At 36.6% G+C, this 25477-nt stretch overlaps 1 protein-coding gene across 4 annotated transcripts in view; it reads left to right on the plus strand.

Moving 5' to 3' along the window:
* The first annotated feature begins 3406 nt into the window (after positions 1-3406).
* Positions 3407-25477, plus strand: part of LOC131039040 (ATP-dependent DNA helicase homolog RECG, chloroplastic) — a 308039-nt gene continuing 285968 nt past the window's right edge. The window contains exons 1-5 of one of the 4 annotated variants that reach the window (XM_057971683.2): positions 3407-3685; positions 6129-6407; positions 22058-22164; positions 22796-22878; positions 23030-23165. In XM_057971683.2, coding sequence (XP_057827666.2) covers positions 6155-6407; positions 22058-22164; positions 22796-22878; positions 23030-23165 — 579 coding nt within the window. In that variant the 5' untranslated portion in view covers positions 3407-3685; positions 6129-6154. Of the gene's footprint in view, positions 3686-3828; positions 3850-6128; positions 6408-22057; positions 22165-22795; positions 22879-23029; positions 23166-25477 lie in introns of those variants that run through there. The other 3 variants (XM_057971686.2, XM_057971685.2, XM_057971684.2) reach the window with 3 other exon arrangements.

Genomic DNA, 25477 nt, shown 5'->3' on the forward strand with positions numbered 1-25477 from the left:
TGCAATTGCTTGAGGGCAAGCAATTTCTGGCCTGGGAGGACTGTGATGTCCCCGATGTAATTAAATAATAAATTTAATTACTTTATTGTAAGGCCCCAAATTTAATAACAATCTTTCCGGCCCTTTTATTTAATTAGATTAGACAAGTCTTGGTTGGTCGTGTCTGCCCATTTGTAACCCTTTGGGAAGTTTCCCGGAGCCCATATATATGGTCGAGTTAGTCTTTGTCATAGGTATGCAAATTTTGGTATTTTTCTACTGTGTGAATTCCTGTTGGAGTTCTGTTATCAGCCATTTCGGAGGTGAAAGACCCTCCCTATTTGGTAGTTGTAGTTTCAGTGAGATTCACTCTTCACCCTATTCTGTTTATTTGTACTCATTCCGGATCTGGCAAATCTTGAATCTCATCATTGTTTACTTCTCCAGTTGCATATCTGTTAATTTGATACATGCACAAGGGATTCCTAATATTCAGAATTTATTGCTTACGAATGATCAACCCCTTCACCGCACATCCACTGAAGCCCACCGTATGGTTATACCACCTCCCACCTCCACCGTACATCTCACCAAACTCATCCCAACCGTACATTCCCACCGTACACCATAGCTCCACCGTACACCTCTCACCTCTCACCTCACCCCACCGTACATCATCTCCCTACATCCCCACCGTACACTCTCATTTGCACCATACGGTTCCCACCCTCACCGTACATAGCACCCTCATTGGTCACCTCCACCGTACGCCCTCACCCTCACCGTATGGTCAAACTCGCACACTCTCAATCTTGCTGTACAGTGGCAAGGGAACATTACAACCCTCCTTAGTTTACAAGACTAAAAGTGTAGAAGGTTTAAACCTTAGGGTTTATCTAGGGTTTAGCCTTGTTCGTTGACCACTGGCCTTGAAGTCCTTGATACAAAGTGAAGGCTAGTGTTTAGAGGATTCTAAGAGACTCAATTGGAAAACACCAACACCTTGTCAATATTAGGGTTAATAATTTTAGGGTCATATTTAACCTATTAGAATTACATTATATTTAGAGTTAAGATTATAATTAGGGTTAGTGTTAATGTTAGGATTAAAATTAGGGTTATTCCCTAATTGTTTAATGTTATATCTCCAATCCTAACACTAACTCCAACCCTCATTATTTTAAAGTTTTGCATGTGTTGGGTTAAGATAAGAGTTTTAGTTCAATTAGGGTTAGTGTTCAAGTTAGAGATAGGGTTTAATTAGGGGTTTCAATTAAGGTCAGGGTTAGTGTCAAGTTATTATTAGGGTTCTCGGATAAATCTTGAGGTAAGGTCAAGGTTATAGTTGGGATTAAGTTTTAATTAGGGTTAGGGTTAAGATTCTAGGATAAATCTTAGGCCAGGGTCAAGTTAAAGGGTTGGGTTTAGTGCAATGGTTCATTTAGAATTAAGGTTAAAGTTAGGGTTTGATTAAGGTTAGGGTTAGCATTACATTTGTTAAGCTCATTACGCATGAAATTTAATTAATGCCTTACATTGTTAGGTTAGGGTTAGGGTTAGTGTTAAAGCTATAGAATAAAGCTTGGCATCAAGGTTACAATTAGCATTAAGGTAACACTAGGGTTTAGGATTAGGTTTAATTAAGATTAAAATTACAATAAGGATTGCCACTACAATTAGGGTTAGTGTTAGGGTTAACTTTAGGTTAGGGCTAAGATTAAATAAGATTAGGTATCAATGAGGATTATAAAAGAAATATTTGAGTTTGGGTTAGGCCTAGAGTTAAATTATGGTTAGGGTTAGGGTTCTATTAGGAATAAAGTTTCAATAACATTAGGGTTAATATTATATTAGATTTAAGGTTAGGATTCAATTAGCATTAGGGTTAATGTTATATTAGGGTTCAAGTAGGAGAAAATATTTTAGTTACGATTTTGGTTAAATTAGGGTTATTGTTATAATTTATCTAGGGTTATAGCTAAAATTAGGGTTTGGATTAAACTGGGTTTAGGACTAGTGTTATGCTAGGGTTTAAACAAGGTTAGCATTGGGGGTTCAATTAGGGTTAGATTCAATATTAGTCTAGGGTTAAAGTTAAGGTTATAATTAGAATTAGAGATAGGATTATGATTATGGTTAGATTAGGGCGAGGTTTCAATAACAATTAGGACTAGGAAATTAAGGTTAGTGTTCAACTTGAGTTGTGGCATAATAAGTGTTAAAGTTAGGGTTCATTTAAATTAGGAATAACATACAATTAAGGTTATCGATATAGTTTTATTATTGTCAGGGATTAATTAGTGTTAGAGTTAAGGCTATGATTGAATTTAGTTAGGATTTAGTTAGGGTAGGGTAAAATTATAGTTAGGATTCAAATAAAGTTAATGTTATTGTTTAATTAGGGTTAAGGTTAGAATAAGAATTAGAGATAAAAGCTTTAATTAGGGTTTTAAGAGAAATCTTCAAGTTAGGGTTAGGGTTAATATTATATTGAGGTTCAATAAGAGTTAGGGCTAGGGTTCAATTAGGGTTAGGGTATAATTATGGTTAAGGTCAGAGATTAATAATGGTCAGGGTTAATGTTAGATTATAGTTTAAATAGGGTCAAAATTAAGGGTCAATGAGGGTTAGATTTAATGTTAGATTAGGGTTAAGGTTAGGTTTATAATTATAATTAAAGATATAGGAAATTAAGGTTAGGGATGAATTAGCATTAGGATTAATGTTACACTAAGGTTTAAATAGGGTTAGTGTCTATATTCTATTGGGGTTAGATTTAATATTACATAAGGATTAAGGTTAAGGTTAGAATTAGAATTACATATATGATTAAGGTTAGGCTTCAATAGGGATTAACTTTACAAGATTCGTTTTATAGAGAAAATAATTATCACACATATTAAATCTAATATTTATATATAATTAATAACATTTTAAATCAAATGTTAAAGATTTACATTTTGAATTTTCCTTCAGTAGTCTAAAGGATTTATTGAACCATTTCACGTCAATCTCATTACAATCAACTCTTTACTATTATGTATGAATATTAAATATTTTCAAATTTGATATCTTTTGATATTTTTTTAAAATATAAGTATGCTAGTATTATCCTTTCCAACATTAAAAAGTTAATTAAATTATTACAATTTCAAAAAATTGATATTTCGTTAAAATAATTGCATATCTTAAATATCTTCTATTTCTATACGTAATTTATATATTTTAAAAAATATAAATATGCTAATTAAAATATCATCAAAACCTAAAAATACATGAAACTTAAAAGAAGAAGAAGAAAAAAAAAAACAAAACAAAATAATGACAACAAATACCTACCAAGGAATAAACTTATCTAAAGAAAAAAACATCATCATAGGATGACTTTTGGGCTTCCCTAGCACTACTGCTTACCTTCCCTTATTTCCTTCCTACAAATGAAAAGCATAACTAGAACGCATTATTCAGACGAATCATGTGGCTACTAAACAGTCCGCAGGAAAGAGAGTATCTGTTACCAAATAAGTTTTAAATCCTCAACAATCCGCATTTACGTACTAACGGGGCAAATGCTTTACTCATCTTTTCGCTTCAAGTCTTTATCGTAATTTTAATCGTTAAAATTTTTGCGTTTACGCTGAAACTGTAAATAAAAGCCTAGGACGGCAACTGGGAGCGAACTTGCAACCCGAGTGCCGTATGTCAGGTAATCTCGTTAGCTATAATCGGTTGAATGTACTGATAATTTTTTATTATGCCATGTAATATAATGCGCGAGCTGAGTAAATACAGAATCCAATATCATGGAAAAAAATGTGTAGTGTAATTATTCCAGGTTAAAATGTGGCATAACTAAAGCAAATCTGTGAGGTATTTTTTTTACAATGTCGCGAAATCCGTATGTCTAAATGTGTAAATGAGTTTGTGGTGCTACATTTGCTTGATAGTTTTTCCGATGCTAGCGTGTAAATTCTGTTGGATTTAGCTGCCATAGTTTCCTGCTTGTATCTCTGCTTTTTCTATAGCTCATTGCTCTTCAAAATCAAATTCTATGCCGATTCTTTGAAAGACTCAGAGCAGGAGAAAAGAAACCCGTTTCTTAAACTTATGCTCTGTTTAGCATATTGGCAAACTTTTATAGGTTGGTAGAAAGCCTGGAACGCTGCGGGAAGGCCCTTGTTATGTACAGACGAACATTATATTACAACGAATATGTAGATAATGTGCACCATAAGCCTCAAGCCATGGTAACTAAGGTTATAAAAACCACATGTTGGTCGCTAAATAATCTCCATTTATATTAAGATGTCATCCACGCTAGTGATTTTACACCATCGGTAAATGCAGATCGCGGGTAGAATGAAACCCTAATCCATTTTAACCGAGAAAATAAGCACTGCTTATTGGCTCCTTCATGGCCTTCATTTACGTTACAAGATCATTGGGATAGGCAGACTATGTGCACCACAAAATCTCAACCCACAGTAACTCAAGCTATAAGCCTCACTTGTTGTCCACTCCATAACCTCTATTTACATCTCAATCTCATTGATGTGAGTGTCTTAACTCCCTGTTGCATGTGCAGATTATGTACACCACAAAAGCCGAGCCCACATTAACTAACGGAATAAGCGCCACTTGTTGGCCATTTCATAGACTTCATTTACATCATAATATAAATATATCATGGATGAGAGTGAATTATCATCCCTTGCTACAAGCAGATTATGTACATCACAATACCCAAACTTTTGGCGACTCCATAACCTCCATTTATATTTCAATAACATGGATGCAAGTGAATTAGCACCCCTTTGTATATGTAGATTTTGTCCACCACAAAACCCTTACCCACATAACTAAGGGTATAAACACAACTTGTTAGCCACTTTCTAACCTCCATTTACATTGCAATATCAGGGATGCTAGTGAATAGCATTCTATTGGTATTCACAGATTAAGTGTGTCGCAAAACCCTAACTGATGTAATCAGGGTACAAGCATTACTTGCCAGTCACATCATAATCTCTATTTTCATAGCAATATCATGAATGTGAGTGAATTAACACTCCTTAACACATATAGAACAAGTGCACCACTAAATACTAACCCACGCAACTAAGGACATAAGCACCTCTTACTGACCACGTCATAACTTCCATTTACATCACAATTCCATGGATACGGATGAATTTCACACCTCCTTGTATTCATATTAATTTATATGCAGGTTATGTGTGCTGCGATATTACTAACTCACAGATGTAACCAACCTTCCTTATCTGATTAATGGGATGCATGCCATGTGTCAGCTACTTCATTATCTCTACTTATATCATATATCACGGGTATGAGTGAACAACTCCATTTTCCCAACAAACTACAATTCTCTTGAACCCTGCCTAATTGAAGGTTGCGTCACAAGAAACTGATACATATAAAGACCAATATCTTCTGTATGGGTTTTTAACTTTTTGTTCATCATTAGACATTTCCAAAATATCTAAATCCAAGATGAGTACGAGTTCTTAGGCAAGGCAGAGTTTATGATGTTCTAGTAAAGTGGATTTTATGTAGCCCACTAAACTGTACTAGTAGTAGTGTTATTAATTTAATAAAATATTTATTAGATTCTTAAAAAATATAACTTTGAAACAGAGGCTCGGGAGAAAACTTCCATCATGCAAAGAAACCGAGCACTCCGAATAAAACCTTTCTAGGCTTAAAAATTTCACTTATTTTAATTCAATGGTTGAAAATAGACAAAACATTGAACTTAGGGAGCCTCATATTTTGGTCAAGTAACTATCCGATTCCATTTTATATCTGTACATGCATCATCATGGGAAAATGCTAATATAGGATTTTTTATTGTTTTTCTTCTGATTTCTGGAATAAGCCATGCATTTTAGAGCAAGATATATTTGAGAAACTAAAGAATAAGAACGGGCAGCAAACTCAAGAGCATCTTCTTTCCCTTGTTAAAGTGAATTCTCTTAGAGTTTTGGTTGCTTTGTTTCAATTTTCTTAAGTTTTTGGTCTTGCACTGTGGCTTGTTGTTATGTATCAAAGACATTGAAGGTACTTTGATCACTTCTGCTTCAGCTAGGTTTGGAGTTGATGATTTTTTTGCCCTCTATATTTTATAGGTTTCTTCTCAAACAAGATGATATGAATGCCGGAGAGTACAATTTCTGGAATGATGCAGGGGATATATATTGCTCAACAAAACTTTATAGTTGAGAGGAGGCACATACTTGGGGGATTATGTTCCATGGCACCATATAAAAATGGTATTGATCTCAGTCGAGGCACATTGTTGCTTTCAAGGTTCTGCATGAGTTTGTACAGGAGGACAAAGACTTTTAAATTCCAGAAATCTAAAGGTTGCTGCATCAGTCTTCTTAGTTGCAATTCATGTTTACAAAGTGAGTGCAAAGGCATTTTTCTGGAATGCTTGTGTAATTTCTAATTTTTAGTAAAACGCTCATGCATAATTGTTTTGTTGTGTTTGGAACAAATTCTCTATTAAAGAACAATCTCAGTATAATTGTTGCCACTTGAACTGCAGATCATCAAGGTTCTTAGTGATAATTTGTTTTCAATGCTCATTAATTATGATTGAAGCTATAGAAACACAGCCTCGGGAAGAAATTACGAGAGGCAATACAATTGCTCTTACACTCTCTTCACAATGTAGTGGAATTGTAATTGTTTTAGCATCCATAAACAAATTAACATCCATAGACACTCAGTAGTAATAAATGATAGGTGCAAATGTACAAAATGGAGATCCACTCAGTAGTAATAAATGATAGGTGCAAATGTACAAAATGGAGATCTAATAAATGAATTGTTATTGAAGGCGGCACATTAGTTTGAACTCTTTTTTAAGATGCAGAAGACACCATGAACTAGACCTTGTCTCTTAATTTTGGTATCTATCCCTAGAGACACGAAAAAGCTGTCCTAATGATGGTGACTTAATGCAGTTGAAATCCAGGTGTCAAATGAAAGACAGCCAAGGGACTTGCAGCTCAACTCACAACAAGCAAATTATGTCAGCAACTTGGAAGTATAACATTTGAGATATCACAAATACAGAACAAGAGTCATTCAAATTTGAATAAAGCCAATTACATAGCTGTATAACAGCAGTTCATGGTTTTAATTTTTAGAATTTGCAGACTTTTTACAGAATTTATTGATTCCCTTAGGCATGTAGCCTACCTACAAGATGAAACATACTATCTCAGAGAAATTACTAGCAGTTACAGGTGCCAGTGCAGTTCCCAAAAAAGCCAGCAAGTTCGACTTTCCTCCTTTACATAGAGGCAGTTACCTATTGAGGGAGACATAATTACCACTATGGTAACTTTACTGTCAGTTTCTTTGAGTATGAGTCTGATTTAGAGAGGTGAAGATATTTTTATTGAAGATAAGAAGAAGAAAACTTATAACGTCCACTAGGCTAAACATTAAATAGCCTATGGGATAGTCAGCCTCGCCATCTTCGACTCTTGCAGTCTAGTTCTTTTTCTATACAAGATGATAATGAGCTCTCCCAATTTCTCAACAATCCCCTCACTAAAAAGGCTATACGAAGAACCAGCTATCAAGACATTAACACAATATTCCACTGAGTTTCGGAATGGGGGGACGTGTTTTGGGGATGGAGGGACGTGTTTTGGGGACCAAGGGCCTAAGTTTGGGGACGGCGGGGGTTGGTGCTGATATACATATAGTCCTTTAAAAACTAGTTATGAAAAGATGTATAAGAACTACATTTCAAATGAAACTTTGGCAAGTTAATAAAATAACAAAATTGCAAATACTGAATTCTCAGATTTAAGATTTTCATTTTAATTTTAAATACTTGAGTACTAAATAACATTTGACAAATGAAATCGACAAATTGGAGATTTCCATTGTATCAAAAATATCATAAAGATGATTACAATGAGTAGCATGATATCAAAATAAGTACAAACTACAAAATGTCAAAATGTAGTGAAGGGAGGCCTCTAATCATCTCCAAACTTCTTATCATTGGAACTACTGGACTCCTCATGGTCAGGATCCACCAAACTACTAGACTCCTCATGGTCAAGATCCAACAAACTAACACCAACCAGCCTTGCATCTGAAGTCATAGCATCCTCATCAATTTGGGATGGCTCCTCTGGCTATACATCTCGTCATGCTGTTGGACTCTCTTTGTACACAAGTGTCTTGCGATCAATGAGACACAAAGCACTATGTATAGTCACAAGCTTCTTTGTTCTCCTAGAGGTAAGTTTGTTCCTCTTAAGAGAGTGGATGAAAGTATAGGTAGACTAGTTCCTCTGAGCAGCTGAAAAACTAGAAACCCGAGATAGCAAACGAATAGCTAAAGTGGTAGTCAAAGACTTTTGTTCATGACAAGTCCACCACAATATTGGGTCCTTCTGTGCCAGAGTTCCTACATCCATCTTAGTTGTGCCAGAATAACTCCTAAGAGTGGCAAATTCTGTCCATTTAGTGCGTATTGTGCTGGCATTATGAGGATCATGCATTTTATCAATGCACTTAAAGAATGTTGCCTTCACCTCATCAGGCCTAGTTGTGTACCACTTAGGATTCAATGCAAAGGCAACCATATGCAAGGGAGTGTTGAGCCTATCCCATCTTTGTTTAATGATTGGGTGAATGTGCTCATTGTAGAATGCTAAAGCAGGGCTTTTCACTTGCACAACAACCCTCATCTGGTCAAACATAAAATCGATGCACTCATACACCTCTCCAAGGTTAGGTGCATCCCCATCCCCATAATTGATGACCTGGAAAACTGGAGCAATGATGGAGATTGTGTATTTTGCATCACCCCAAAACACATCACTCTTCACTATATCCTTCACCCTACTCCCCTACTTTGTCTTGGACTTGGCCCATCGATTCCAATATGTTGTCATTAATATGAGTTGCAATGCCTCTTGCAACTCATTTCATTCTCTCCAAGAGACTGAAATAGGATGCATATCTGGTTTCAACAGGTTTTAAGAACTCCTCCTTTGAGAAACTCCTGTAGAGTGCATATGAAGTGTGGTGGTTGCAGATAAAGATAAATATCTGCACATCTCTCGCATCATTGACCACTCCTCTAATCCATTTAATCTTCGCCATGTCATTTAGTGCATTATTCATGGCATGCACACAACATGGAGTCCATCAAATATGGCTATAGGATGCCCCAACAAATTTTCTTGCAGCTTTGCACATATGTGCTGCATTTGTCACTACTTGGACTGCATTTTGCAGCCCAACCTCCTCAATAGCCTCCCTGAGGACCCGAAATAAAAAATCAACATCTTTGCAATGCTTTGTACAATCAATTGGCCTAAGAAAGTATGGGCCCTCTACACATGTAACCATGATGTTGATGAGTGGAGGATGTCTGATGTCTGTCCACCCATCCATGACCATGTTGCATCCAGTCTCCACCCAACATGCCTTCATCTTCAAAACATTGATCTTGGAATAGTTCTTATCCAAGATCGTGGTCCTCAATTTAGTCTCACCAGGTGGCATAGATGATTCTTCTCCCCTTGTCACCATCAATATCATCTCCCTATAATAAGGAAATCGGGCTACATGAAATGGGATGCCATTGGCAAAGAAAAACTTGCCAATGGCATCATCTATCTCATCCTTCAATTGCACATTGAATAATTCAGTTATGGGGTTACTTTGAAACTTGCGTTTCCCCTTACCCTCTCCTACATAGGCCATGGAACTAGAAGTGGAAGAAGGCCTTGACACCACTCCTACTCTTGTTTGCAAAGTATGACTAGAAGTTTGTGGCTGGCTTTGCTGTACATGTGTCCTACGAGACAAAGTAACAGGCATTGTAGCTGCAGTATCATCAAGAACACCCCAAAGCTTGTTGATCTCAGCTCTATATTTGATGTTTGCTGCTTTTTCCCAAAAAGTATATATGTCCACACCTTTAATTCGAATAAAAAGGAGGTGTTTATTAACTCTAGTAATGCTGCCATACCATTCTAGAGCGCAAAAGTTGTATTTCGACTTCCTTGTGCCACCACTTGTATTTGACATACCTCATATTTTTGTTGCAAATTGTTTGAGAGGAGATTTAGGATCATAAGGACCCTTAGCATACTCTTCTAGGAGTGCGGATGGGCACTCTACACTAGCTTCTGCACTTGCCATGGAACTAGTTTGGGGTTCAGGATCAGCCCCATAGTTACCCACCTTAGCATCAAGTTCATATTCTGATTTAGTTTCACTATGAGAATGAATCTCTACCTCATCCTCACTCATGTCATGAGAGCTCATTGTGACACTGCAATAAACAATGTAAATTCTATAAGTGCCTAGTTTCAGCCTAATTTATTAGTTAACAAATTTGAAAATAAAATTTGAATCTTGATGAGAAAATGAAAAATGAGCAATGTTACATTGAAATGAATGTATGAATATGCATTTGCAACCACGTTTACTGGCTGCAAATGCATATTCATACCTTCATTTCAATGTAACATTGCTCATTTTTCATTTTCTCATCAAGATTCATGAAAATGAAACTTACAAAAAAAAACAAAAGAAAGCAATTTTTTTTGAAAAAGTAGTAAAAACAATGGGGTCCTCATTTGCAATGGGGCGATGTGTGATTAGGTCACAATAGGTCCCTTCCATGTTGACCCAAAAAGACTCTTGTTATTCATCTTATGTGCTCTTCTTCCATTGTGCTCATAGTTCCACTACCTTTGAGGGATGAGGTCAATTTGTAAATTTTAGACCTTAGGTATGTTAATCAAATTTAGATAATTAATTATGCCCTAGGTTGTAATCAGATTTGCAGTATTTATTAGGCCAACATAAATTAAATATGCCCTAGATTGTAACTAGATTTGCAGTATTTAATAAGCCAACATAAATCAGAAATAAAACAGTAGACAACAAGCATACCCTGGAAAAATCTCCAAGGAGGAAAAACCCAGCATGAAAGACCCACAGGTCAGATTATATATTCTCCTCTTAAAATGCACAATTACAATACTTAGCTTTTCTATCAGATCTAATCTATTTGTGTAGCAGATCTGCTCTTTCTATGTCCTTGAAGTTGCACAACACCACCTATGTCATCTTGCACAAATTCGCATAAGTCTGGATGAATTTGCCTTCTTCCTTATTAATTCGCACTTGATGAGCAGAGCTGTTTTCTCATTCGCATATATGAAAAATGAATGAATGTGTGTTGACTTGCAAATTGTCACTTATTTATATACATCTTTTATTCCTTGAAATGCAAGTCGGCCTCCTTGGGTTTTTGGCGCCAATAATTAAATGGCGTGTATTTAGCATAGCGTGGTATTGGATTGTGCATAAGATAGGGTTACGTTACCCTAGGATAGGACTCGGTCCTAAAGGGGGTTCGGATGTTGCCTTAAGGCAATCCGAACCCATATAACCCTAGTTACGATCAACACTCCCTCTTAACTAGGGAGGAGGAGAATACATAATCTGAACCTTTAATTTTCATCTAGCACACAAGCATAGAATGGATCTAGTACACAAGCATAGAATAACATCTTCCACCTAGCACACAAACATAAGATGGTTCTAGCACACAAGCATAGGATGGTTCTAGCACACAAGCATAGAAAGTGTAATACACCAGTGGGTCTTTACATTATTACAATTATACATATAGCACACAAGCATAGATTGGATGTAAATCATTCTTGCACACAAGCAAGAAATGATTCAAAGTGCTACAAATAGTCACTGAGATTGAAGCTCCCTCTCAATCAGGGTTCCGTTTTCCATGACACCAAGTTTATCTCTGAAGTACTCGAACTTCACTCTGGATAAAGGTTTGGTGAGGATGTTAGCAATCTGTTCATCTGTGCTAATGTACTTTAGATGAATGGCGCCTCTCTGCACCATATCTCGAATGCAATGATAGTGTGTTTCCACATGTTTGGACCGATCATGAAATACGGGATTTACTGACATCTTTATACAGCTTTGATTATCACAATGAATGGTGGTAGGATCATTGGCTCGACCAAATAATCCAACAAGGAGCTTACGAAGCCACATTGCTTCCCTGTAATAGAATATTAAAATAATGTTAATTTTAGTATTAATGCTCAATAGTGTATATTCTATTTTAGTTAGATCGTCTTCGATCTTCTCAACAGTTTCTTATTAGAAACTTGCTATTCTTGTAAATATCCTTGTATTATTTATGAGCGTCTTGCTCATTCTGTTAATCAATCAATTCTTTGAAATCCATATGCTTCTGCATTTGTTTTATGGTATCAGAGCTATAGGAGAAATTTTTTTTCGAAAATTTTTTAATTCTAATTTCCAATTAGTGGAAATTTTCGAAATTATTTCTGTTTTTAAAAAAAAAAATAAAAAAAATCCTTCAAGGTTTTTTTGCCGTTGCCTAGCTCCTGTTTTTTGCGACCTGCAACCTGTGTTCGGCATCGTGTGTCTGGAACCTGTGTTCGGCGTCGTTCGGCGTCTGTTCGGCGTCGTGTGTCTGCAACCTGTGTTCGGCGTCGCGCGTCTGCAAACTTCAGCGTCGCCACCTCCAAGCGTCGCGACCTGCAACCCGCACCCTCTGCAATGCGCGACCTGCAACCCGCGCCCTGCAACCTGCAACCTGCACCTTCGGCGACGCCATTTTTTTGAAGCAAATCATGGATTCCACGACCCTCTGCAATTTTCGATTAAGGTGTTAACCTTCCAGTTTTTTATCGAAAATCAATTTTTCTTGCAGATTCTTGGTGGGTTTTTCGAACACCAATCTGGGTAGTTGTCCGTTTTTTCTGGGTGTCTCGATTTTTGTGCCTCAATTTTCGAGCCCGCGGATTCAGATTCTGACAGCAGATTCCTTCTGGGTTTTTCGCACGCATTTTTGGGTTGTCTTTGGATTTTTCTGGGTCAGCCGGGAATTTTTTTTGGGAAACGTGCAAATGGCTTCTCTAACCAACCTGATGTTAGAAGGCAGTCAACGCTTTAATGGCAACAATTACAACATCTGGAAACAGCGTATGTTGACCATTTTTGAATATAGGCATCTTGACCAGCTTGTTTTGGGAAAAGAGCTCAGTCCTGGTACACTTGGTGCAGATCAAGATAAGTTTGATGAACGCAATCGGGAGGCAGTTACGCTTCTCAAACTCTCAGTGACTGATGATCAGTTACCGCAGATTCCTTCCGGCTAGACAGCTTTTGACATCTGGGAGCAGCAAACCCTTCAACATCTTGAATCGTATTTCTAACCCAAAGTGGCCTCTTCTTGCAGACCACAATATCCTGAAGTATATCAGTAGATTGCATGGGTTCTAATGAGTCATTCTGAACTTCCTGATCTGGAAGATCAGTAGACTCCTCCTGTAACTCAGGGTTAGCATCAACAATTGAATCTTGTTTTTCCATCACCATATCATTATTGTTGGTTAATGAACCTTTAGATCTTTTGAAAGCAATATCTTCTTCAAAAGTTACATCTCTACTTACCTCAACATACCTTTGTCCTGAAATGTAGATCCTGAAGGCTTTGGAGGATTCGCTGTATCCTACTAGGATGCCTTTCTTTCCAGATGGATCCAGCTTGGTTCGTTTTTCTTTAGGCACATGAACATACATAGGGCTTCCGAATATCCTTAGGTGACTGATGTCTAGTTTGATTCCTGAAAAGGCTTCTTCAGGCGTCACATCCTTTAGGACTCGATGAGGACATCTATTCTGAATATAAACTGCGGTTTTGGATGCTTCTGCCCATAGAAAAGGTTGCAAGTTCTGATCATGTATCATGGCTCTTGCAGCTTCAACAATGGTCTTGTTCTTTCTTTCAGCAACTCCATTTTGCTGAGGGTTGTAGGGAACACAAAACTCCCTCTTAATTCCTGCTTTAACACAAAAGTCATAGAAGCTACCTGAGGTGTATTCACCTCCATTGTCAGACCTCAAACATCTAATTCGATTTCCTGTAGTATTTTCAACTAAGGCTTTGAATTCTTTAAATCTGTTTAGAACTTCTTCAGACTCTTTAGTTTTAAGAAAATAGATCCATGTTTTCCTAGAGAAATCATCTATGAAGATAACATAATATAGAAAACCGCTAGGAGATGCTACTGTCATAGGACCACATAAATCTGAATGAATAAGCTCTAACCTTTCTTTAGCCCTACTATCGCTTTTATGAAAGGGATTCTTTACATTCTTACCCATTGCACAACCTTTACAAGCATCATCATGAGATAAACTGAGTTTAGGCATACCTTTGACCATTTTACCGAGAGTGGGAAGAGCTTGAAAGTGAAGATGACCCAATCTTCTATGCCATATCTCGCATGATTCAGGGGTCTCATGAATGAGAGCTTGAATTGGATTAGCTGCAAGCTTATATAAACTATCACATCTATCTCCAATAATACGAGCAGATTTGAAATTAGATTTCTTAGGCCAAGTGAGTACTTTCCCTTCAGAAAATGCTATTTGCAAACCCTTATCTTCTAAAGCCGAAATGGAAATAAGATTTCTTTTAATACCAGGTACAAAGAGAATATCACGGAGTTGTAAGGAAATACCAGAATCTAGTTTTAAAGAGGTAGTGCCAGAACCTTTTACCAAGTATCGAGCATCATCACCGATTACTACATGAAGATTGGTGTCTTTTTCAATTAGATCTGAGAGATGCTCACGAAATCCTGAGATGTGTCTGGAGGCACCACTGTCAAGTATCCACGTATTGCTGTTCGTAGGAACATTGCTGGAAAGAGCAAAGATAAGAAGGTAGTCTTCACTTTGTTCGGCAACTTCATTTAAGTTGGCTTCCCTTTCCTTTGGGTCATTCTGACAATCTCTGGCATAGTGACCATACTTGTCACATCTGAAGCAACGAATGTGAGAGGAATCTCTCGACTTTTTCCTTGGATCATAGGAGGAGGATCTAAAATCTTTGCTTCTCTTCTCTTTCTTCCAATGACCACCTTTCTTAGATTTAGATAAGAGAACATGATTATCTTTGAGAGAGTTCTTGAGTTTTCCTCTTACCTCAATTCGAGATTCCTCTACGATGCAATCAGATTGAAGACGCTCAAAGTTGGGACGATCGGCTCTTCCACCAATGCTACGAATGAATGGTTCCCATTCATCAGGTAGACCATTTAATGCAATCATAACAAGGTCTTTATCTGAGATTTGGCAATCAAGAGTGCTTAGCTTGTCCTTTAGTTCATTGATCTTCATGAAGTAGGCTATGATTGAGTCTTCTTCTTTCATTTTCATGTGTAGAAGTTGCTATCTTAGGGCAAGAGCCCTGCTGAGATTGTTGACTTCATACATCCCTTCGAAGTGTTTGATCATTTCTCTGGCAGATACAAACTTTGATATGACAGCGACAAGATGATTCTTGACGGACTCAATTATGATCCTTCTAGCCTTGAGAGAATCTTTCTTGAACAGTTTCAGCTCTTCAGCATCTTTTGGAGGAGACAGCCTTTCTTCTTCTACAAATTTCAGTAGGTCATTTTCTTCAAGGATCAATAGAATACGAACTTTCCAAGCAGCAAAATCAATGGCTCCCTCAAGCCTATCTTCAGCCTTCAAACCTGACATCTTTAATCTGAAAACAAACAACAGCTATATGCAACAATTGATTTGCTAAAATCAGAAGTTAATGACACCTTAGCTCTGATACCATGTAAATTTTAGACCTTAGGTATGTTAATCAGATTTAGATAATTAATTATGCCCTAGGTTGTAATCAGATTTGCAGTATTTATTAGGCCAACATAAATTAAATATGCCCTAGATTGTAATCAGATTTGCAGTATTTAATAAGCCAACATAAATCAGAAATAAAACAGTAGACAACAAGCATACCCTGGGAAAACCTCCAAGGAGGAAAAACCCAGCATGAAAGACCCACAGGTCAGATTATATATTCTCCTCTTAAAATGCACAATTACAATACTTAGCTTTTCTATCAGATCTGATCTATTTGTGTAGCAGATCTGCTCTTTCTATGTCCTTGAAGTTGCACAACACCACCTATGTCATCTTGCACAAATTCGCGTAAGTCTGGATGAATCACCTTCTTCCTTATTAATTCGCACTTGATGAGCAGAGCTGTTTTCTCATTCGCATATATGAAAAATGAATGAATGTGTGTTGACTTGCAAATTGTCACTTATTTATATACATCTTTTATTCCTTGAAATGCAAGTCGGCCTCCTTGGGTTTTTGGCGCCAATAATTAAATGGCGTGTATTTAGCATAGCGTGGTATTGGATTGTGCGTAAGATAGGGTCACGTTACCCTAGGATAGGACCCGGTCCTAAAGGGGGTTCGGATGTTGCCTTAAGGCAATCCGAACCCATATAACCCTAGTTACAATCAACACAATTAATTACAAATTTACAATCATACTTGATATACATGATTTTTTTGATGCTCATATTGACCCCAATTGGTGGATCCCTTATGTGCTCTCTTTGTGTTTTGTAAACCATTGCTTTTGATTTGCATTTGCTTGGGGGCATTTCACTATTGCAATGTGCTTGTCTTTTGGATGCATGTATACTACCTTAAAGCAATTGCTCCCGGTAAGGCGTACACAATCGCTTTAACATGGGGGCATACACTTCGCTCTTTGTGCACTTTGATCACACACCATGACATGTTCGGTGCATGTTGCAACACCCATTTCATAGTTGATTTACTTTCAAATTATTTAGCAAACCAAAGCTTTTCTTTGTAATCTTTCTTTGTGCCAACATGACTCATGGTAAGCATAGCCTTACTATGCCAGTAAGTCGTATCCTTTCTTCTCTCTTCTCTTCATGTGTTGCTCTTTTTATCTTGATATTAGATTGATAAGATTCTAAGTCTTTAGGGGCATGGTGTTTCTTGCTGCTTTAATATCTTAATGAACGGTTTTCAATGCTATTCTATACTTTATCAAGAGTATGAGCGTAGGTTCATACTTCTGCCAAAGTGGTGGCTGAATGTAGTGTCGTAAGTTGTATCCTTATACAATTTCATACTCACTTGTGTCATGTCCCGAACATGGACACTAGGCCAAAACAATAAACCAATGTGATATCCCTAAACAAACTAGTCTAAAATTAATCCTCATAACACAGTTCGTTGAGATGGTTCAAATTCAGGAAGTCTCCAAAGGAGACGAATTTGAAAGAAAGACTCCAAATTGTAACAGCATAAGGTCTCTTCAACGATTTAATTAAGAATACAAGATGCTAAGTATTGATTAATGGTTAAGGCATCAATGCATTGATAAATTAAGAGAAGACTAAAATCAATCAATGTGATAACAAATATCGATAAACAGCAAGATACTATTATAAATAAGTGCCTATAATTAATAACTGTGACCAACAGTTGGAATCTTCTCCAATGCTACGTAAGATTCACAATTAGAAGGTGGCCAAGGGTGTACATTCCAAGCAATACGCGAGGAGATGTAAAAGACTAAATCAAGAAAGCCTATTAAAATACCAAGTATCGCCACTTGGGGATTAGTCAGTGAGGATTAAGAGAACAAAGCATTGTTAAGATGGTGGATTAGTATCTTAAGGCATCGATATTATTTAAAGAATGTTAACTATCACAAGATCGATAATCCATGAGAAGAGATGGAGGTAGCAATTAGAAAGGATGTCTAATCAATAGAGATAGCATAATCAAAAGACACAAAGGCAAAGACGCAACTCTCTTGCCAACCGCTATTAATAATAGGAGTCATGCCTCGTCACTAGAAGAAGGGATATAAATGAAGTATAACCTTCAAGGAATAAGGGTGGGGGATGTCACATAAATTATAATGGTCAAAACATCAGGCTAGAAAAGATCAAAGGTCTGCAATGGATTGAAAATATAGACAAGGGGATTACGTGTGTGGATGAAAAGAAGAATAGTGAGCAAGAAAAGAGGAGGAAAGATTATGGGAATCACCAACATTGAGAATTCAGATTCTATAGAGAGAGGAGACGTCTCAGGTATGTCTCACCTGTCTCAAGGAAAAATACAAAAACTACTTTATAACAATGCAATAAGATCCATATTTTGTGTCAGTAACTAGAACAGACAAAATACGTTATGAAGACAACATCAACCTTTTCATGAAGACTTCAAGACAAAGAAGATTCATAAAGGTATAGCGTTTCAATTAAGCATTTTAATTTCAGATTTAGCCTGTACACTATCAAGGCACACTTTCCTTTTCATTTCAATTCATCATAGGGTTAATTCCAAGCTCGGGGTTTGACCTAGGCAAACCCCTATCAACCCAGCAACATTTTTGCCTCTTGTTTGCAGGTGATAGGATTTGAAGACAACAAATATAGATCTAAAAAGAGTAGAATGAGATGCACAGGACCTGATTTTGAAGAAGTAAAAACACCTACCTAGCATCAATGTCCAATTCTTTTCCGACAAAATTTCACGGAGATACTCAGAGTGACATCTTGATTCTGAAACTATTTATGTTGTTTGCATCCGACGATTTTGGGTCTAGGATTCCTAGTATCTTTGTCCTAGATTTTAGCCACACGTTCCTTTTTGCTTCCCATTTTCAGATCTGTACTTTGTCTCCTTATCAGCTTTGACATTGTTTGTGCATGCTGATCATTGTCAATTCTACATCATCAACCCTAGTTCTTGCATCCAATTCATATCATTTCAATAATCACTTTCAACTCAATCAAGGAGAATTGAATTCACCTTGTGCTCAACCCTTTCTTAATAAGTTTGAGGTTGAGCCTATTGAGTTCGTTCTCCCTCTAAGTGTGTTGTTGTAATAAATAGGTTTGATTCATAGTTTGCATGCATAAACTAGTGAACCCTATTTCTCAACGTTACAGGTTATTATCAGAATAAATCAGAAAATTTTATTTAATTTGCAGGTCAAATAATATGAACTCAGCTAAACATGCAGAAAAGAAGGTAACTAATTTGTAAAACAACTATCTAAAACAATAGACCTACATGCGGGAATCATAGTTATACAATACATGGTATAGGTAGAGATGACGTTCTTAAAGTTAGGTTTTTACCTTGCATGTAGTCACATCTATTGGCATGTGTCCTCTTCTAGAAGCATGCAATATGTCCATATGCAAAATGCAAAGTGTGCATACACAGAAAAACATTCCATGCAAGGCATTCATGCATGATAGCTAAATGCAATGTAGGCATGCATGGATGAAAAGCAATGCATGTATGCAAAAACATACATGCATGAAAAACACATCTTGCTTTAATGAGAACCTCTTTGAACAAACCAATATCTAGGTTGAGCCACAAAGAAGCAGCTCAAAATTTGTCAATCTTAGCAGCAATATTATTCTTCTCACCTCATTTTAGATCATGTAAACTAGTTACATTGAGGTTTAGCATCCCATAAGTGACGATAGCACGGAAGCCAACCATGAGTTTGAGGAGAAAGTTTCAAGGAGAGAGATCTCCCAATGAAACCAGATAGTTAGTTGTCATTGACTAATGATAGATCTCTTGGTGCATGCCAAGATATCAACCATTTGAAATTGTGTCCTACAGCCAGAGCTGCAAAGGCTATCATTTTTAAGGAATCAAATCTAATCTCCCTTCCCACTCTCTTGCTGTCTTACTTAGAGCTTTTGCATTTGTGAAGTAAAATTCTTTTATTGCCTTTCTGCTTAGAGCTTGGTCTTCCCACTTCCTATGAGGACTTAGAGGTATTTGGGTTTCCATTGGATTCCCTATGAGTTTTCCTAATCTCCTTTGAAATGGTAGTTTTCAAGCATTCCATCATTATTCTTCCTTTCATTGAATTGAAACTAGGTTTCTTGATTGTTTCTTCCTTGTCTTCAGGAGAAACCCTTTTCTCTATACTTCATTGCTTTTTATTTCTAGATTTTTATTCCTAGAAGCTTACTTCTTCTTGGGCTTCGTGAAACCCTCATTTTCTCTAGTCTTTCATTCCCTTCAAAGTAAACCTTTTTGGCAGAGGGAGGAAGATTTACTTCCACAAAAATCCTTGCATGCATAGAGAGGCCTTTTCTATGTTGTGGTCTTGATATATCCAGTTGAGCTCCTACAGATTTTGCAATCATCTCAAAGACATAAGGAGACCAAAACTCTTGGGGAAGAGCATACATGTGGATCCAGATAGGAGTTAGAGTGGGTATTTCTTTTGAAGAGTTGAATTCTACATGCTTGTGCTTCATGAAAAGGTTTGTGTTTCAAAAGAAATAACGACCCCCACCAAAAACCCCATCCCTATTAGATTCATTAGCAAAAACAACTATAAAGTAATCCTTTGCACATGATTAGAGCTGTGATTCTTCTTTAGTCTTATAGTTCTTCATAATATACGCCGTTATTTTTGTTTTGAAAAATTTCAGCTATAAATGAGATTCTCTGCAACGTACTTTACACTTTCTGATCACCCAGTTCCCAAGATGGGCAAGGTGAGAGCATACGGTGTCCAGGACTACACACTTAACTATAATGCCACAACTAAAAAGGAAGTGCACTTGGTGGCAAGCTGGATAATCTCTTTTCTTTAGTGGAGTACTTATGCAATAAATGAATAGAAAGAACATTTCATGCTTATTTTGCGAGTGTAGATATAAAGTTACATACTTTCACTTTTTTAGTGGGGTAAGTAAACATGGCACTTCCACTTATTTAGTGGGTAAGCAAATATGACACTCACTCATTCAATGGGTAAGCAAAATACAAAAATCTCCACTTGTTCAGCGGGGTGAGGAAATCTAATATTCTCTGCTTGTGCAGTGGGGTGAGCATTCACAATCCTTTCCATTTATTCAATGTTAAGAGCAAAGATCAAATTCATCGGCGGTACTACCATCCAATGTTTGACAAGCGAGCTCAAAGCCTTTCTAACATCATAGAGAAAATATGACATGCTGATATACAATGCTGATTACATTCTTCCTAGTCGACGAATACAACTATTCCAAGCTGAGGGCCCAGGTATCAACATATCAGACTCCTACCTTGAACACCAGGGACATTTTTCTTGAATTCCTCAATATCTAGATTAATTATTGGAGAGTCCTCGAGGGCTGTCATGGAAGAGTTTGATCCTTTGGTAGGTAGAACTATTTTCTTCTTGGCTGCTGCTGCTATTGCTGCATCAATTTCTTTGCCCCAAATTGATTATCCAGATACAGCTACTATCCCTAAATGTATGAGAGGGGGGACAACTTTTTCTTACTACGAGCCATTGAAGTCAGAACCAAAGATCAAGAAAGCAAAGAAAATAGTGCACATCTAAAAGAGAATCAGTAAAACTAAAAACAAAAAGGCAGAATATCACCAAAACCTAGCAGAGCACATTCTTTATTAATATTATTAATATTAATACATTTTGACATTTTATGTTTTGTATTTACACAAAGGTTTTGCCCAAATTTTCGAGGTAGTACCTTTTGATCTAGCCAAAAGAAGGCATGCAGGTGATTTTTTTCAGTAGTACAGAATCTTCAGATATTTCCCTTTACTTAGAGGTATCTTTGACATGTCAGTAGTTAATTCTAAACTGTCCTTATCATTGTTTTGTTAATCCCACACTGTTTGTCATATAGACTAGAAGAGATGACATAATTAATTATGAAATGTGGTTTTCTGTGTTTTGTAATTAGTATTTCTGTAAACACAACTCTATTAACCTTTTCAAGTTGTGATTTCTATTCGGAATATATCCTTTGTGCAAGCAGGAAAGTCCTTTTCAGATTCAGGAGGGTAGCTATATCAATGCTATAATATGATTACTTATTGTATTGTATGTTTCATTGGAAGGTCTTCTATGATTGAAACTCAATATCCAATAGACAAATGGACAGCTACCTTTTCATTGTTTTCTTCTGGATTTACAATTTAAAGTTTGAATAACGACAGAGATTATGTGCAATTGGTGGCTATAAATGATGATGGTATAAATATATTATATATTACCTGGACTATGATATATTGAATATTAAGCATTTGTTTAAGTCATAATACTGTAATCTCTATATTGAATTTACAGGTTTTATGCAACCAGGAGTGCCTGGCATGATATGTCAATCAAGAGATCTTAGATTGCTTTCTAACACTGCTGGAGTTGCAGCGCAAAATATTGAATGGAATACTATGGTAAGTATGTGCTGTAAAACTAAGGGATTTTTATCTTCAATGCTCAGTTTGTCTTTTGAATTATTATTGAGTTATTTTTATATTCATCTCTTGTGCATCTTGTAGTAAATGTCTAGCTTATCACACCACATTGTGAAACAGGAAGTCATATGCAAAATTGGAGTTAAGTTAGCAATTAGAAAAGTATATTTCAAACTAAGGTAGTCATTTCATGGTTTCCATGGATGGTGAGGTTTTGGTTGCTCATTAGCTAGGAGGCAATTGTCTAAACATGTGGACATCTACAGAACCTTAATCAAAGTATTTCTATCGTTTTTGTTGGTGCTAGGATAGGTGTTAAGTTCATGTGATATACGTTACATTTTAAACTGCAACATGTTTGCAAACATTACCATATAATACAAGTACGAGATGAAGATAACTAGCATGATCAAGTAATCTCAAACTTGCAATAGAATTTACTATAGACAGATGGCTCCAGAGTGAAACTTCATTTTCATACACAAATTTCATAGAAATCAAGTGCTTTTTCACTCTGCAGCCTACTGCTGATATGATATCTAGGTCTTTCATTTTTTATTCTTTGTCCAGCAAATGGATTGCATGTGCTGATTCAACTCTCTTCTTATAGCTTTTACGGGACAAACACTTGAAAGGTGCAATTGTTCATGAGGCAGAAAAAGGTTATGGAGATTGTCAGGGGAAAACCATGAGGTGAATATCAATGCCTGGGCTTATGGTCTTTTACATTTTAAGCCTATTTATTTTGATTGTTTTCAATATTCTGAAGATTTTTTTGCCCTGGCTATAAGCTAATCTGTTTTCTGCAATTCTTAGTCAGGCCTATAATGTTTGAATTCTACAGGTTCAGTGAATTCCTTTCTTCAAGGATTTTACCTTTATGTTCTCCTTTGGTTGACAAGCCTGCTAAAGTCTTGTTGGAGGAAGTGAAGAATTACTCTCAAGCAAGCATTCAATGTCGTTTTAGGGTTCTCAACAAGGCATGTAGAGACTACTTTTCTTTACAAGTTATTTTGTACAGTGACATCATTCATTTAGTGTGCAGCACTGAGCCACGCATAGAATCAGTCTCCTCAGTGTTTGTTGTTTCCTTGGAAAAAAACATTGCATCTATATGAAATGTAAAATAGCCTCATTTCATTGTAACAAGATAATAATGTCATCATACACTTGTGCTTGATAAGCTGAACCAATGTACAACAGTCAACTAGTACAGTTCTTGACATCATGAATATTATTTGTTTAATGATATTTTCAGTTTAGATCATGGAATACACTAAATCACTAATCTCTAGCTGCATTAGATATTATGTCCAATTACTCCATTTTTATGTGTTTTTTTTCTCATTGTATTGTGGTAAAAACATCTATTAGGAGTCCTTTAAATGGGTTAGTATCATGTGGTATTAAAATAATATTGTAATATTGATATAATGGTCATCTTAGTCATTTAGATAGTATTTGGAAACTTCTGTTTATGTCTTTCTTCTTTAGTTAGTTTTAGGAAGTTTCCTTTGTCTTTCGTGTTTCTATTCTTGATCGTTTTTGTTATGGAAAGATCGTCTTGTATATAAGGAGTATTCCTCTCCTTAATTATTTACAACATCGAATCAATCATTTCAATATATTCTTATATATTGATATGGTAAAAAATGGTTCTACAAGTTCTTATTCATGTTAGCAAATTTGTCATTGATGTCAATTAGATGCATGAAATCTGCAGAAACCCTAGTCTAATAAATGCAGATCAAATTGGTGGTAAAGGATAAACACATACCTTTAATCTTTAATTGAAAGATCCCTGATGGATCCACTTGCTGATCTGCTGTGGTTTTTAAATTAATAAACTATATTTTCCTGTGTTTCCTTTGATGGTTTTAGAGAATAGACAGAAGTTGCAGAAGGTTTGTTTTTTTTTGTGTTTTTGATAGTTTTTCAGCAAGTAATAATTGAAGAACAAGTACATGAAAAGAGTACTGGAAATAAATAATCATACACAGCCAAATCAGAATCGTACCAAGCAGATTTTTGATTTATTTAAATCAAATAATTGTCCAGATAGTGATTCCAAACAATTCCAGGAAGATTACAATAAGCAATGAGTCCAACCTGAATGAAGAGTGAATACTGAAATCAAAAAGGAAGCTACGGCAAACATCCAAAGCTCTGACATAGCTCCACGTGGGAAGAGAAATGGCTGCAAAGTACAGCCGTACGGCTGTTAGGTGATGCCAAGCTAGAAACCCCAATCTCCACTCTGAACCCTAACTCTGTTCACTGAACCCTCTAGAAAAGATGTCGTACCAACTCTAAGGCACTGAAAATTGAATGCAAGAACCAAATAACCACTGTGCTGGGGGCTACGTCCCAGACAGGCAAGACCTTGGGGTTTTCGTCCCAGATGCTGAATCGCTCTCCAGAGCAAATTCTCCAAATCAAAGATGAAATGTGTAAAAGATACTTGATAATTAGGTTACCATCTCCTTATAACTCCTTCCCTCTAGCTCGAACCCTAAAAGTGTATGAAAAGTGCGCTTAGGCTTATAAATTCTTATTTCTCATTTTTTGTCGCCAAGTATAGAGAAAACACCACTTTTTTAATATAAAAGAATTCCGTTCATCAGAAGGGTCCCTGACAAATGGGAAACATTTAGAAAAGTTCAAGACCTTTCCAACGAGCTATAACACATGGGCATATGCATCCAGATGAAGCCAAAAACCCCTTATTACTCCAAAATGGCTATAAACATAGCCTTATTTAATTAATTAAATGCTAACTTAGGAAATATTTAAATATATTAAAAATATAACCCAAATAGCTGCAAAAGGCTCAAATGACTCCAAAAGTCTGAAACGGAACTTGTCACCTGTCTGTGACTGATGTCGGAAATCATGGATCAACTGGCAGTCTCATCCCTAAAATCTAGGGATGCTCCTAGAAACTAGGAAACACACCCAAATCTCCTGAAACTGAAGCCAAGGAATGGTCTCATGGAACCCCAACCCTGGACGCTGTCACAACCTCCTAAAAAGTAGGAACTGCCTCCTAAAATCAAGGAATTGCTCCAAACTGGTCTACTACTGCCAGAAACACCAAATCCAAACACTAAATATCCTGACTGAGTCTCTATCCACCATTGCCAACCTACAAGACTCCATAATAGGCTAACTCACATGTCTCTGCTAGACAGAGCTAAAGAGGGGACATGACATTGCAGGTGCATGAAATGGCACCCGAGGAGAAGCTGGAGCACTTAAGGAAGGGGGTACTGGAAAACACATCAAAATCACA

This window comes from Cryptomeria japonica, chromosome 6 (genome assembly GCF_030272615.1).
Source record: "Cryptomeria japonica chromosome 6, Sugi_1.0, whole genome shotgun sequence".
In the NCBI taxonomy this organism is placed as follows: domain Eukaryota; kingdom Viridiplantae; phylum Streptophyta; class Pinopsida; order Cupressales; family Cupressaceae; genus Cryptomeria; species Cryptomeria japonica.